Genomic DNA, 14,826 nt, shown 5'->3' with positions numbered 1-14,826 from the left:
ACTACTGGAATCATGTGTGTGTATGTCTCTCTCTCTCTCTCTCTCTCTCTCTGTGTGTGTGTGTGTGTGTGTATAAAACTGGCTCAGATGACAAATGCACAAACACAAAGTGCTTCTACAAAATCTGGTCCATCTTCTCCACACAATAGTGAGTAAAGGAGCTCCACTGTTCATTCCTTGCTCATTTATACACCTGGGTGTGTCCTTTTGCTGCAGCTCCTGCAAAGTCTTCCGGTCAGGCACCCCCATCTATGTGCCATTTCCTTCTGCCCTGACACAGCGGCCCGGAAGGCTTTCAGCCAAATAGCCTCATGAAGGCTGCTCCCCACCCCCATGGAAGCAGGTCTCTGGGGCTCAGAACTTGGCCAGCTCTTGGAGGTCCGTTCCTTTTGCAGAGCTAAACTTCAGCAAGTGAATCCCGGAGTTGGAGCTGGCGCAGAGGAGCGAACCGCTCTCGAAGGCGGCCAGCGAAGGCAGAGGCCCGGCTCCTTCAAGGCAGGCTGTAGCCACACAGGCTAGGAGAAGAAAGAAAGAGGCAGTCAGTTGGTGTTTGGGGAGAGAATATCTGCCTTCGTCCTCTCTCGGTGGAGGGTCAGGCCAGCTTTCCTTCACATGCCAAACAAAATGTTTGGGTGGGCTGTGCAAAAAGCCACCCCAAAAGTGGAAATTCAACAGGTGACATTTGTCACAGCGTGGAGATGAGATGCGGGGCTTCAAGACTGGCCAGTCAGGGAACTGTCAAAAGGTGCAGGGATCACCCTCGCCCCATTCACACTAGGAATACTGTGTCCAATTCTAGTCACCTCACCTGACCTCATGAAGGATTTTGTAGATCTGGGGGAGGCACAGAAAAGTATGACCGAAAAGACCAAGGGGGTGGAGAGACTCCCCTGTGAGGAAAGCTTGCAACATTTGTGACTTTCTCATTTCAAGAAAAGGCAAGTAAGGGGAGGGCATTATAGAAGTGCGTAACATTGTGCATGGTAAAATTATGCAGGGTTCAGTCATACCCTCCTCTATACCTCGTGCAAATCCCCCCCGCCCCGTCTGCGCATTAGTTGCTGGTTTTTTGGTTGGTTCCTTTTTATCAATTTTATTAAGGGTTTTGAACATACTCTACAATAAAAGCCAAACTAATCTAAAGAAGGCGAATAGGAAAGAAGCAAGAATAAGCAGAAGAAAATAAAGAAGAAAAAAGAAAATAAAAGAAATACAGTGGTGCCTCGCTTAACGAATGCCCTGCTTAACGAAATTTCCGCTTAACGAAAGGATTTTTCAAGCGGAGGTTGCCTCGCTAGACGAATTCGTTTTACGAAAAATTTGTCTAGCGAATCGCGGTTTCCCATAGGAATGCATTGAAATTCAATTAATGTGTTCCTATGGGCAAAAAAAAATTCAAAAAAAATTCAATGCATTCCTATGGGATTCGCTAGACGAATTTTTCGTTATAAGAAAAGACCCGTGGAATGAATTAAATTCGTCTAGTGAGGCACCACTGTACCAGGCCCTCTATCACAATGATATCGTATCTTAACCCTTATTCCACACAGAAAAATGAGCTCTCCCCTGGCAGCTTCCCCTTCTTCCCTCAGTCTCCCACCCTGCGAGATCCTCTCTGCCCTGCCCCTCACAAAGGGGCCTTTTTCTTCTATCCATCACCTTCCAGTATCTTCATCCATCCAAGATAGGAAATTTCAAAAATCAAAGCATAGATATAGATGGACTTAACAGATAGAGAATGTGAATTACAGATTTTTTTCCGCCACCTCGCCATTACTGCAGGCTTTCACTTCTTGAAGCAAAGTGTCTGTGAGAGAACGTGTTTGCTCCCTCCAAGCTCTGCTGCTCTAGCAAGGCAGCCCTTGCAGCCAATTCTCCCCCAGCAAGAAGAGCTGAGCACTCTACCTCCAGAGTCCTGGCTCCAGACTCTCACTGTGCAGTCATGTGACGAAGTGGCAATGGCCGGGGAGGCCCCGAGGCCCCGAGGGAGGAAGATGCAGGATGCCGTGGTCTGGGAGTGGCCCCAAAACTCTCGCACTCGGCACTTGACCTGCCGCAGGTCCCAGAGCTGGAAGGAAGAGCAAAGTGGTGAAGGCAAACCCCTCCCAAATCTCATTCCTGTCTCCACCGAGCATTCCCTTGTTGCTCCGGGGCAGCAAAGCTGGAGTGAAAACCCACTTCGCTCTCCGAGGGGCAATATTTACCTTTAAAAATTAGATGTTCAAGGTGCCCTTTAGGGACATCCCCCCTGCGAGGCGGCTTTTAATGAGTAAAACACAATGCAACAAAAGGGAAAAGACACCGGCGCGTTGCAAAGTATCACCAGGTCAGCAGCAGCAACACCCTTCCTCAGAGGAAACTCAGCCTTGCCACCCATTTTGGCCTGGCACTGCCAAGCCATTTCCCCACCGACAGCGCCCGCCCTGTCTTTTTATGTTTGGAAGCCTAAGGGAGGGGATTCTCTCCCTCTCTTTTCACTGACGGGAGAAAGTGTTGAAACAAACAATGACCAGGCCAGCTATTGGAAGCTATGCAACAAATTTATACTCTTTTGTGCATCTGGCTCCAACCCTGATACCGGAATCCTCGCCAATGAGCAGGATACTTTTGAGGAAGCGATGGTGGCTACATTGCGGGTTGTTTGGGAAGTTTGCCATATCGATAGACCCATAGAGGGAGGCTCGGTGGGGGACTGGGCTAGGAAGATGACCCTTTGGGTCCTGTCCCCCTCTCCAGTTCTACAGTTCAAGCTATGCCACCCCCCACTGCTGCTCAGCGCTCCCGCCTCAGCCCACAGCTGGTGGTGTCCTCACCGTGGCCTCACAGCCTTCGCCGCCACAGCCACTGCTGCCACTGACGCAGTACCGCCCGTCTGAGCTGACATCGCAGGACGTCTGGATATGCTGCTTGGCAGGGAAGGCATGAGCCACACGGAGCTCCCGACTGTCCCAGATCCTGCCACAAACAAAAAGTGCAGCTATGGGCATGTGAAAAGGGCTCAAGGTGGCCGGCTGGCCCAAACACATTTTGTCCCACCAAAGCGGCCCAAGATGTCTGGCTAGAGGCTGCCCGCTGCCCTACAATGCTGAGTGGCACCAAAACAGATTAAAATGACTGGGATGCTATTTTATTCTCATTTTAAAACTTATCTTCCTTCCCCTGTATAACCTCTGGCAATTAAAAAAAAAAGACTTTTGCACAAGCCAGTGGAAGGCTTGGGGCATGTAACAACCACCACAACCGCCACAACAACAACTACCCTTGCAGCCTATGGACCAGCTCAGTTTTACTTAGCCAGAATAGATGAGCTTGGTTATTGGTACCCAAAAAGTGTTTAGTTCCCTGGTGGGATTTGATGGTTGGATGCTTGGGGATTTGGATCACACACACACACACGGAAGCTTTTGTTAATTACAAACATAAACTATGGCATTAAAGAAATCAAAACAGATTTTAACTGATGGCTACAGGTAAAAAAGGTTTTGGATGGGGAAATTTTCAGCTACAAATATGTTTTTTATTCATCTGTATTCCACTGCAGCAAATAAACTCTTTCCATCACTACATCTTGTGGTAGTCCAGGGGCTCAGCTCTGCTAGGGGGAAAGGTTAGCCACCAGGGGTCAGCAAACTTTTTCAGCAGGGGGCCGGTCCACTGTCCCTCAGACCTTGTGGGGGGGTGGGGCTGGACTATATTTTGGGAAAAAAATATGATCGAATTCCTATGCCCCATAAATAACCCAGAGATGCATTTTAAATAAAAGCACACATTCTATTCATGTAAAAACACCAGACAGGCCCCACAAATAACCCAGAGATGTATTTTAAATAAAAGGACATATTCTACTCATGTAAAAACATGCTGATTCCTGGACCATCTGTGGGCCGGATTTAGAAGGCGATTGGGCCGCATCTGGCTCCCGGGCCTTAGTTTGGGGACCCTGGTTAGCCCCACCAGGTGTGCACAGGGAAAGCCTCTCCTGCGCGCGCACACACACACACACACACAACTCCATCCCGCAGCTCAAATTTCAAAAGCAAAATTTTCAGAAAGTTGGGTTCAGAGCCAGAAATGCTGGATTTGTGCACAATTTGGTCTCCATTCCCATGTGCTCACATACCTAATTGTTTTATCCTCTGATGCTTGGACTATATACGGCTCTCCGGGAACCCAGCACAGATGAGTTACCTGTGGGAGAGAACAATTAATGGACAGCTCATCTAGCCATATCAGAAAGCGGTCCCCCTGTGTGAGAGGCAGGGAAGGGAAAATCTCCCAGGATGGGAGAAGAAAGGGAAGCTCCCAGGTGAGAGCTGTGAGGAATCACCTTTCTCAGTGTGGGACAAGTTAAGATTTACATGTGAAAGAGGACTTTGTTTTCTTTCTTTCTTTCTCTTTCTCTATCCCTATCTCTTTCTTTCTTTCTTTCTTTCTTTCTTTCTTTCTTTCTTTCTTTCTTTCTTTCTTTCTTTCTTTCTTTTATCTCTCCCTCCCTGTCTCTCACTCCTCCTCTCTCTCTCTCCCTCCTTCGTTTCTGTTTAGATCAGTTTGTTTTTCTTTATTATAATACATTATGAAAATCTTATTAAAAAATGAAAACAACAAAAGATAGAATAAAACAGAGAGGTACAGCTTCTTGAACCCAAAACAAAATAATCTCCTCTGGGGGGAAAAGGCAGTCCCATATCAGTGTGTGCAGTGAAAACTGATAACCAGGTTCCAAAGCCTACTCCTTCAAGGTTAAATTACGGAAAGCAGAGGATTTTATGAGCATCTATTGTTTTTAAAACAACCTAATTTGCGGTCTCAGCAACATCAGCACAGCTCAGAATGCCCTTAGAATTTCAGAGAAGCCCACATGAAATGGGGCCAAGCTTTCATCCAGACCACTTTCTGACAAAAGCCATTCAGACGTATATAAGAAAGCCAAAAACATCATAACCTCCAACATGTCTCTGATGAAAATAGGGACACCCTATTCTACATCAAGAAGCTTCTCTGGCGTTTGATCTCGCCGCACACATAGATGTCATATACACCAAACCTATCTCAAAGGATTGTTGTAAAGAAATAATGTGTGAGGGAAGGGATCGTGTACAACACCTTCCACAGATAAATGGAATGAAATAATTTTTTTAACTGTAAGCTGCCTTGTCTACCTGTCAGAGGGAAAAGACGGGAAATAATAATAATAATAATAATAATAATAATAATAATAATAGAAGAAGAAGAAGAAGAAGAAGAAGAAGAAGAAGAAGAAGAAGAAGAAGAAGAAGAAGAAGAAATAATAATAATGATAAGGAACATACCAAGGAGTAAATCCTATTCAACTCAGTGGGCCTGAGCTCTGAGCAAAAATGATTTGGATTGCAGTGTAAGGCTGCCCAGTCTTTACCCAGTTACCTGAGAGACTAAGCTCTGTTGCATTCAGTGGGACTTACTTCTGAGCAGACAGTGCAAGGCTCCATTTACAATACAGGAATAAACATTCCACACCTTTCCTTTAAAAATGGGTGGTTGCTGAAGCATTGTAATTAAAGAATTTAAAGTGGATTGGTTACATTTCCTTCAAAATTATAGGAAGGGCTTCAACCTCCTGTTTCCTTCATTTGGTGCAGGTATTTTATTTCCAGTATAAACCAGACTCTGTTTTTGCTTGCACGCACACACACACACACACACACACAGAGAGAGAGAGAGAGAGAGAGAGAGAGAGAGAGAGAGAGAGAGAGAGAGAGAGAGAGAGAGAGAAATGGAAGTTCCACGTAGCTATAAATGGTTAAGAGGCCACTTTAAAACTGGGCGAGGGATTTGTGCCTTTGGCATCTGTGATATATAGTAGGACTTCTCCCTTCCAAGGTCTTCTGGCCCTTACCAGATTCCTGGAAATGGATGCTCTGTGCAAACAGTCCCCTGTCTCTATGTCCCAGGTGCAGACAGTGTTGTCACGGGAGCCTGTGCAAAGCTGTTGGAAAACTTAACAAGGAAAGAGAGAGTCCGTGAAGAAACCCACCAGGAATCCAGACACAGACTTCTTGCTCCAGCAAGAGTCACCGCCTCACCTGGGCTGACAGCCAAGCCAGTGACCACCAGGTCATGCCCTGAGAAGCCCTGGGCTGCCCCAGAGCCCCCCTGGAGCCCCCACATCAGCACTGTCTTGTCTCGGGAAGCACTGAAGAGCCAGTTGGAGGCCGGGAGGCAGGTCACCTGGGGCAGAACAGAAGAGAAGTGGATTCAGACAACCATCCTTTTCCACACCGGTTGTTCAAAAAACATGGAAGCTGCCCCAGACTGTTTTTCCACCCATCACTGCCTACTCTGACTGGCAGTGGCCACCCTCCCAGGTCTCTGGCAGAAAAAGAGAGGGCTGTCCTGTCCCCCCATGATGATGACGATGATGATGATGATGATGAATTATTGGGTTGTCTTTTTTATTTTTCTTATGCATTTTGTGTTTTGTATACTGTAATTTCATGTTGTGAACTGCCCTGAGATCTACGGGTATAGAGCAGTATACAAATATAATATGTAAATAAAATAAAATAAAAATAATTTATGATTTATATGCCACCCATCTGACTGGGTTGCCCCAGCCATCCTGGGCGGCTTACAACAACAACAACAACAACAACAACAACAACAACAACAACAACAACAACAACAACAACAACAACAACAATTTATTATTTATACCTTGCCCATCTGGCCGGGTTCCCCGAGCCACTCTGGGCGGCTTCCAACAAAATATTAAAATACAGAAATCCATCAAACATTAAAAGCTTCCCTAAACAGGGCTGCCTTGAGATGCCTTCTAAAGGTCTGGTAGTTGTTGTTCTCTTTGACCTCTGGTGGGAGGGCATTCCACAGGGTGGGTGCCACTACCGAGAAGGCCCTCTGCCTGGTTCCCTGTAACTTGGCTTCTTGTAGCGAGGGAACCGCCAGAAGGCCCTCAGCTCTGGACCTCAGTTATAAAACCACAGTAAAACGCATTAAAAACTTCCCTATACAGGGCTGGTTTCGGATGTCTGCTAAAAGTCAGATAGTTGTTTATTTCCTTGAGAGACTGAACCTAGCGCCTTCTCACACCCTCCCAGATGTCCCATTCCCTTTCTTAAGGTTGCATGTCGCTTAGCTCTTGGTGGTGCATGATGGGGTCCTAGTCTCTGTTGTCTATGCTTGCCAGGGGAGGGGCAGAAAGAAAACATTTCTGCAGCCAAAACCAGTTTTTACCTTAGTAACTTCACGCTCGTGACCAAGGAACCTCCTAACCAAGGAGCCACGACACCAGTTGTACACGACAACAGTCTGGAGAAAGAGAAAGTGGGGGAAAGCTTTCATGTAATATTTCAGATCCCTGCAGAAAGCACCACCTGTGCAAGGATTCCTGGGAACAGTAGTTTGCTAAGGGCGCTGGGAACTAAAGCTCCCAAGAGTCTCAAAACAACTCTCGGCACCCTTAACAATTCTATTTTATTTACGGTCACAGACCAGCTCACATACAGAATCAAAAATCATAAAACTCAATGATGTAGCATTAAAATTTACACGGCAGGGACAGTACACGTGCATATATTATAGCATTTAGAATATGTAAATTAAAACTGGGTTGCTAAAATATAGCCTAAAATTGCCGTTAGGGGCCTTAATCATTGTGGTGACACCGCTTGTTCCCTGAGTTTTATGGCAATCGCGCAAAATTTGGCTACTTTTATCGTAATCTCAGGGTCCTTATCTTCTACAAGGAATTTTAGGCATTGGGATTCGGATTCATTTGAGAAATTTTGCATAACAGGATAGGGGAAATGACAACCCAGCGTATGTCACTGTAGAAACAGCAGCGCAATGAAACGTGGGAGGCAGTTTCTACCTCCGACATACCGCAGGGGCAGGATCGTTCCACATATGGTTTACCTGCGACTCTTCCCTGCAGTAAAGCAGATGCACCCTTAACAAGCTACAGACCCCATGGATGTTAAGGTGGAATAGGAGTGCTTTAAAAGTATGGGGTCTGGATGTGGCGTTCCTCTGGCGGGAAAACTTTGTGTTAAAATACAGAGCGGGAAGGGAGCGCAATTTTAAACTGGAAGGGCCTATCAAAACTGAGCTTGTCTGCGACTCCATATATCTCAGCCAGCACTAGACAGGGAACTGGTTCAACATTTCAGAGGCCTCATTTTTATTTTTATTTTTAATCAATAATTTTTATTCATTTTCCACATTTAAAAGAAATAGCCATTTTTACAGTTTCCACAATATTATATCACCTTTTCACATAATATACATATATAAATTTCCAACATGTCCATAGCTACTTAGGGAAGGAAAAATGGGGGGGAGGGGGGGGAAACACACAAACAAACAAAACAAACAAAGGAAAAAAGGACAACAACAAATAGTGGACTTCCACACTACCTTTTGCTGTTTTTTAAAGAAATTTTTAAGTTTTATGCAGTTTGTTACTCTTCATTGTTACAATAGTCTCTTTCATATTTTGTTTACTATGTTCTAATTTGTAAATATATGTCCTTTTATCACTTATTTTCTTTATTATATATACATTGTATTTTGTCTTTTCCTGGAATTAGCCCAATAAAGAGTTTTTATTTCCAACTATGAGGTGTATTCGTTTGTCAATATTTTCATTACCCAATTGACTTATCCATATATATCTTAACCTTTCTCCATTCTTTCTCAAACAATTTTAAACTGGAAGGGCCTATCAAAACTGAGCTTGTCTGCGACTCCATATATCTCAGCCAGCACTAGACAGGGAACTGGTTCAACTTTTCAGAGGCCTCATTTTTAAATTGAGTTTGCAGCACCATTTGCTCATATGCTCCATTTCTGGTCAAAGGACAATAAACCTGTATGCAGGTATCATATCCCAGTCACTCACATGCACCATAGCGGTTGCACCATGATAGAAAGTTTCCCCTCAAACGAAAACAAGAAGCGGAGCCACCAGTATTAACACAAAGCCACCCATGCATAATAATAATAATAATAATAATAATAATAATAATAATAATAATATGCCACCGCTCATCTGACTCGGGTTGCCCCAACCACTCTGGGCAGCTCCCAACAAAGTATTAAAAACACAATAAAACATCAAATATTAAAAACTTCCTTAGACAAGACTGCCTTCAGATGTCTTCTAAAGGTTATACAGTATAGTTACTCATCTCCTTGACATCTGACAGGAGGGCATTCCACAGGGAGGGCACCACTACAGAGAATGACCTCTGCCTGGCTACCTGTAACTTCACTTCCTGCAGTGAGGGAACCGCCCGAAGGCCCTCAGAAATGGACCTCAATGTTGCTCCAGATTCTCGGAGGAAAGGGGACTCTTTGGAGCATCCATGGCATGCTGCCTGCTGAGCTCTGCGCTCCAGCAGCTCACCTGGGCTGCCTGCCCCTAAAGGCAGCCATCTTGAAAGACCACCAGGGGCCGCAATGTGGCCACAGAGGGAGGCGATGTTCTGCCCTGGCTTCTCTTTCATGAAGCTGGCATTAGAAATCAGGGGGGCAGCAACACAGGATTGTGGGGAGGGGGTTGGGGGAGAGAGATGGACCCAAGAAGTCCCCACACTCCCTTCCCTTGGGACCAGTGAGATGCTCCCGCTAGCTGCAGCTAGCTGCTCTCCTGCAAGCTACCTTGTCTTTGCCGCCTGACATGCACAGGTCAGCCGTGAGGGACGCCACTGAAGCCACAGCGCCGCAGTGAGCCGGACAGGGCTGCTGCACCACCTTGGCAGGAGAGGGCTCTTCCTCATACCTGTCAGCCCTGAAAGGAGAAGGCAAATGTAAACAGCCAGAAATGATATGAGGCACTGAAACCCACTTGGGTTTCCTTAACACTAGATCCCAGGATATGGCAAAGGAGCCACCTTGCACCCCACTACAACAACCACTTTCCACTGTGGCAAAGATTTCATAGGGAATGGAGCCAGGGACTGCTCCGTCGTTTTGTGTTCTGTTCAGGTCGTTTCCTGTTTCAGAGTCTGTTCTGGCCAGGAGGGTCCAAAGTTTAAGCCAGGAACTTGGTGGCTATGGAGGGAATGAAATAAAAAATGTCTCAAACTGAAGGTAACCGGCCTGCATGAAGGACTCCACAATTTGAAAGCAGAGACACTGAATGTACTTTTGATACTCACGGAAATCTTTTAATAAAAAACATTAAAAAGAAATGGGAAGACAGCCTAATGCCACATTTGAAACAAGTGCTATTCCAATTCTTGCAAATAATGAAGGCTATATTTAAAGAAGAAAGGAACGGGGAGGGGGAGGATGAGAGAGAGAGAGAAAGGACAAGGTGGTCAATGGGGAGAAGAGTTATTGAGGGGGTGCAGGGGGTGCAAAGAGAGGGGGGACTGGAGAGTCAGAGCTGAGATGCCATAATAATAATAATAATAATAATAATAATAATAATAATAATAATAATTTATTTATACCCCGCCCACCTGGCTGGGTTTCCCCAGCCACTCTGGGCAGCTCCCAATCGAATATTAAAAACACAATACAGCATTAAACATTTAAAACTTCCCTCAACAGGGCTGGCTTCAGATGTCTTCTAAAAGTAGGATAGTTGCTTATTTCCTTGACATGTGATGGGAGGGCGCCACTACCGAGAAGGCCCCCTGTCTGAATCCTGGCAAAACAGAGGCACTGTGGATGAGCAGGTTCCCAAGCCCAGACTTGCCTGCTTTGGATAAGGACCTTCTCCCACTTCTGGAGCAGGTTCATATTCTGGAGGTGCTCCAAGATCCATCTTTGTGGCTAGAGGGCCAAGTGACCTCTGTATCAACCAGCTTTCAGCTGGTAAAACAGCAATGTCAGTTTCTGGACCAGGATAACCTGACCACGGTCATCCATGCACTGTTACTCTTCAGGCTGAACTGCTGCAATGTGCTTGGCGTGGGGCTGCCCCTGAGGATGTCCCAGAAGGTGCAGCTACTGCAAAATGCAGATGCTCAACTGCTCACCGGGGCAGAATAATGCCCTGGCACTACGACGGTGGTACTGAAAGAATTGCACTGGCTGCCAATTAAATCACTGGGCTAAGGAGACTTGAAAGATTACCTCGCCCCTTGCTACAACCGACCGGTCACTATGCTCTGCAAGAGAGGGTTTGCTGCAGATACCATCTCACCAGGTGATCCTTTCTGTGACCCTTTGGAACTCCCTCCCACTACGTAAATCAGACAGGCGCTGTATCTCTTGCCTTTTTGGTGCTCCCTCTTCCAGCAAGCCTTCTAAGTTGACATTTTTTTTAAAAAAATAATTGCTTGCATGTCTATAAGACACCTTTAATTAAGAAACTCCTGGCTCAGAGCACCAGAGCGGCTCAGCAAGAACTGGCTCCTCCAAGCCTCTTTGGGGTCTCAGGAAGGGGAGGGTCCTTCCCACCACCTGCTGCTCCTTTTAGCTGGAGGTGCTGGCAGGGATTGAACCAGGGACCCTTTGCACCCAAGGCAGCTGCTCCTCCACCCAGCAAGCTATGCCGGCCCTCTTCCTCTCTCTGTCATCAGGCAACCTCACAGGATTGCTGCTAGGAGACAGAAATGCCAGGCTGCCCCCCTGGGAGAAGAGCGAGATGAAAAGCCAGCATCTAAATCCACAAAAGGGAAATGCTCTCCCACCAAATCACCACTTTGGTTCCCCACCCCCACCCCTTACCTGCGTTTGGAGGAGTTTCGGCTAATTTTGCTCTGCAGTTTCCCCATGATCTCAAACGCACTCGCTGGACGAAAGCGCTTAGCCTGGCAGAAGGACAGGGAAGGAATTAAAGGAAGGAACTTAGTGCCTTATGTTTACACACATCTCAGCAGCTTCTGATCAAGCCCCTCTCATCTGCTGGCCACCTTCCCAGCCTCCTCCCGCCTCTTAGCTCCAGAAGTATGCTAGTGCAGATGCCAAACCTGTGACAGCATTGCTCGTATCTTCCATTGTTGCTGTTGGGGGGGGGGATGCTATAAACCAGCAGGAAACGCAGGCCGATGTAAAATTAAAAATAAGGATTATATATAGAAAAGCTATCACATCCATTATACAGGTGAAACTCGGAAAATTAGAATATCGTCGAAAAGTGCATTCATTTCAGTAATGCAACTTAAAAGGTGAAACCAATATATGAGATAGATGCATGACATGCAAAGCAAGATATGTCAAGCCTTTATTTGTTGTAATTGTAATTATTTGTCATTAGGCGGGTCAATTATAAATGGAATGGAATTAATGAAATGTGATAGCGATGTTTATTTTTGTATTATTGTATCTATTTGTTTTATTACTGTGGAATTTCCAAAAGAAAACACTTGTAAAAATTAAAAGAAAAAGAAAAAATAATAAGTTGGATTGCTGAAATAAATGTACTTTTCGACGATATTCTAATTTTCCAAGTTTCACCTGTACAGTAGTTGGCTTAGGGTTGGTCCACTATTCATGCCTATCCCTTGATGAGTTCAGGACTGTGCTGTTCCCTGGGGGAACAGCATCATCATCAATAATAATAATAATAATCAATCAATCATCATCATCATCATATTTATTTATTTATTTCTCACACATCTGGCTGGGTTTCCCTAGCACTAATAATAATGATGATATTAAAGCGATAAAACATCAGACATGAAAAACTTTAAACAACTTCCCTAAACAGGGCTGCCTTCAGATGTCTTCTAAAAGTCAGATCGTTGTTTTTTTCCTTGACATCTGACGGGAGGGCATTCCACAGGGTGGGTGCCACTACTGAGAAGGCCCTCGGCCTGGTTCCCTGTAACCTCACTTCTCGCAGGGAGCGCACTGCCAGAAGGCCCTCGGAGCTGGACATCAGTGTCAGGGCTGAACAATGGGGGTGGAGACGATCCTTCAGGCATACAGCAGAGAGTGGGGAGACTCCAGAACTTCCAGGGGCACACCATGCCTGTCTAAGGGGGCAAAGAAAGCACCGACTCCTGCCTGGTCTGCAGAATAATAGCTCTGACGGTAAAGCATGAGACTCTTCATCTCAGGACATTGGGTTTGAGCTCCATGTTGGGCAAAAAGTTCCTGCATTGCAGTGAATTTGGCTAGAGATGACCCTCAGGGTCCCTTCCAACTAAACCATTCTGCAATTCTGTGATTATTTTTCTGGTTTTTCGAGCAACATATTCACATCCCGAGAGCTTTCTTGCAAGGTCATGTTGTGGAGACAACGCGCAGAAAGAATTTAGGCGTTCTTCAGCAGAACAGCCAACTTACCGCCTTTACAACACCTGTGGCTATTGACTCCAGAACTTCAAGATTGTCAAAATTAATCAATTTGAGTTGTGCAACTCATTGGGTCGACCGGACCTATTTTTTAAAAAGCGACATGGACTCAAGTCGCTTCTGGGGCCCCTTCGGACCTGCCCCTGTCTGGAGCTAAGCTCACCTGGCTCCGGTCCAGCCCCTCACCCCACCCTGCCGGGTGCAGAGACACCTCCCCCCCCCCCGGGAGTCTCCCACCTTCGCAGCTGGGTGGTCTGGCTGGGGGCTCCTGGAGCTTCCAGGGGTCAGTTTCTAAATTGAGAAGCGTGGCTGGGCAGATGGGTGGGGCTAAATTCCCCTAAGAAGCCCCCCAAGCCTGAAAGCCTGAAAGCCATTAAATCTCTCCTGCCCAATCTGAAGCGGCCTCCTGTGGAGGAAAATACTCTGTCCATGCTCAGAGGCACATGTCAGAGAAAGTTTAGCCTGCTTAATTTATGAATGTCAGGGCACCGTGAAATTCTCAGGAACAATAATAAAACCATAGTATTAGTAGTAGTGGGACCCAGGTGGCGCTGTGGGTTAAACCACTGAGCCTAGGGCTTGCTGATCAGAAGGTCAGCGGTTCGAATCTCTGTGACGGGGTGAGCTCCCGTTGCTCGGTCCCAGCTCCTACCAACCTAGCAGTTCGAAAGCACGTCAAAATGCAAGTAGATAAATAGGGATCGCTACAGCGGGAAGGTAAACGGCGTTTCCATGTGCTGCCAATAATGTGAGATGAGCGCGCAACCCCAGAGTCAGTCACGACTGGACCTAATGGTCAGGGGTCCCCTTACCTTTACCTTTATTATTATTATTAGTAGTAGTGGTGGTGGTGGTGGTGGTGGTGCTATTCATTAATTAATAGTGCTTCTGTGGCACAAAATCAGTTGCAAAGCCCTGTCTCCAGAGTGGTTCCCTTCCTGGTGAGGAGCTTTGACTGGGATTACCGGGGAGATTATCCTCCACCCAGGACAATACTGAGACATAGGCAGCGGTTCTTGCATCATGATAAACGAATTGGTAGGTGATACGCCTGCAGAGAAGAGTGGCGGAGACTCTTCACATGCTCAGAGAGACCCTTGGCCATCGTTCCTGGAGACCCCCCCCAAAAAAACCACTGGAGCAGGTTCCATTTTCTCAAAAGCAAAGTGCACGTGTACCGTGGAGGGTTTGTTCTAGCGCTGGAGAGAGAGGGTGGCGCTTTGCACATGCTCGGGCCGCTCTTGTTATTCTGCCTGCTTCCCCAAACCCCTCCCGTCCCAAATCGACTCCGGGGGCTAAGTTCCAATTAAGCCCATGGCAGTTCAGCACCTGAGCCACACGACCGGCGGGAGTGTGGCCGCTATTCCTTGGAACTGCTTAGCCGGGTCGAGCCAAGCCGTTTGATACCTTCCTGTCCCTCGCCGTCGTGTCTCTCCGCACCCGTCGAACAGCCAGCTAGCTCCTTAGCAGCAAGCGGGCATTGCGCCGGTAGACTGCCCCTGCCCGTGGAGGCTCTAGCCGGATGGAGGCGGAAGGGGCGCTCCCCGTCGCTGCTGCTTGCTGCTGCTGCGGGCG

General features: G+C 46.6%; 1 protein-coding gene across 2 annotated transcripts; it reads right to left on the bottom strand.

Annotated features, from left to right (window-relative positions):
- Window positions 1-30: 30 nt before the first annotated feature.
- On the bottom strand, window positions 31-14,820 carry WDR31 (WD repeat domain 31). Of its 2 annotated transcripts, none has more exons than XM_060282953.1 (10): window positions 14,659-14,820; window positions 11,680-11,762; window positions 9,658-9,787; window positions 7,231-7,305; window positions 6,063-6,207; window positions 5,876-5,976; window positions 4,121-4,188; window positions 2,814-2,955; window positions 1,906-2,068; window positions 31-515 (listed from the first exon to the last, which is right to left on the bottom strand). In XM_060282953.1, the coding sequence occupies exons 2-10, from the start codon at window positions 11,724-11,726 to the stop codon at window positions 355-357; spliced, it is 1,032 nt and encodes a 343-aa protein (XP_060138936.1). In that variant the 5' UTR covers window positions 11,727-11,762; window positions 14,659-14,820; the 3' UTR covers window positions 31-354. The 2 variants fall into 2 exon arrangements, with proteins under 2 accessions (XP_060138936.1, XP_034988194.1); XM_035132303.2 differs by having other exon boundaries at window positions 14,581-14,758.
- Between the last annotated feature and the right edge of the window lie 6 nt (window positions 14,821-14,826).

Source organism: Zootoca vivipara, chromosome 14 (assembly GCF_963506605.1).
Source record: "Zootoca vivipara chromosome 14, rZooViv1.1, whole genome shotgun sequence".
Classification (NCBI taxonomy): domain Eukaryota; kingdom Metazoa; phylum Chordata; class Lepidosauria; order Squamata; family Lacertidae; genus Zootoca; species Zootoca vivipara.
Note: the sequence above shows the minus strand (reverse complement) of the source record. Positions and strands in the feature narration are given on the sequence as shown.

Coding starts and splice junctions, on each gene's coding strand:
- WDR31 (XM_060282953.1), bottom strand. CDS start 11,726: ATGGGGAAACTGCAGAGCAAAATTAGCCGAAACTCCTCCAAACGCAG. Junction 7,306..9,657: donor TGTCAGGCGGCAAAGACAAG/GTAGCTTGCAGG, acceptor CTCTTTCTCCAG/ACTGTTGTCGTGTACAACTG. Junction 5,977..6,062: donor TGGCTTGGCTGTCAGCCCAG/GTGAGGCGGTGA, acceptor TTCCTTGTTAAG/TTTTCCAACAGCTTTGCACA.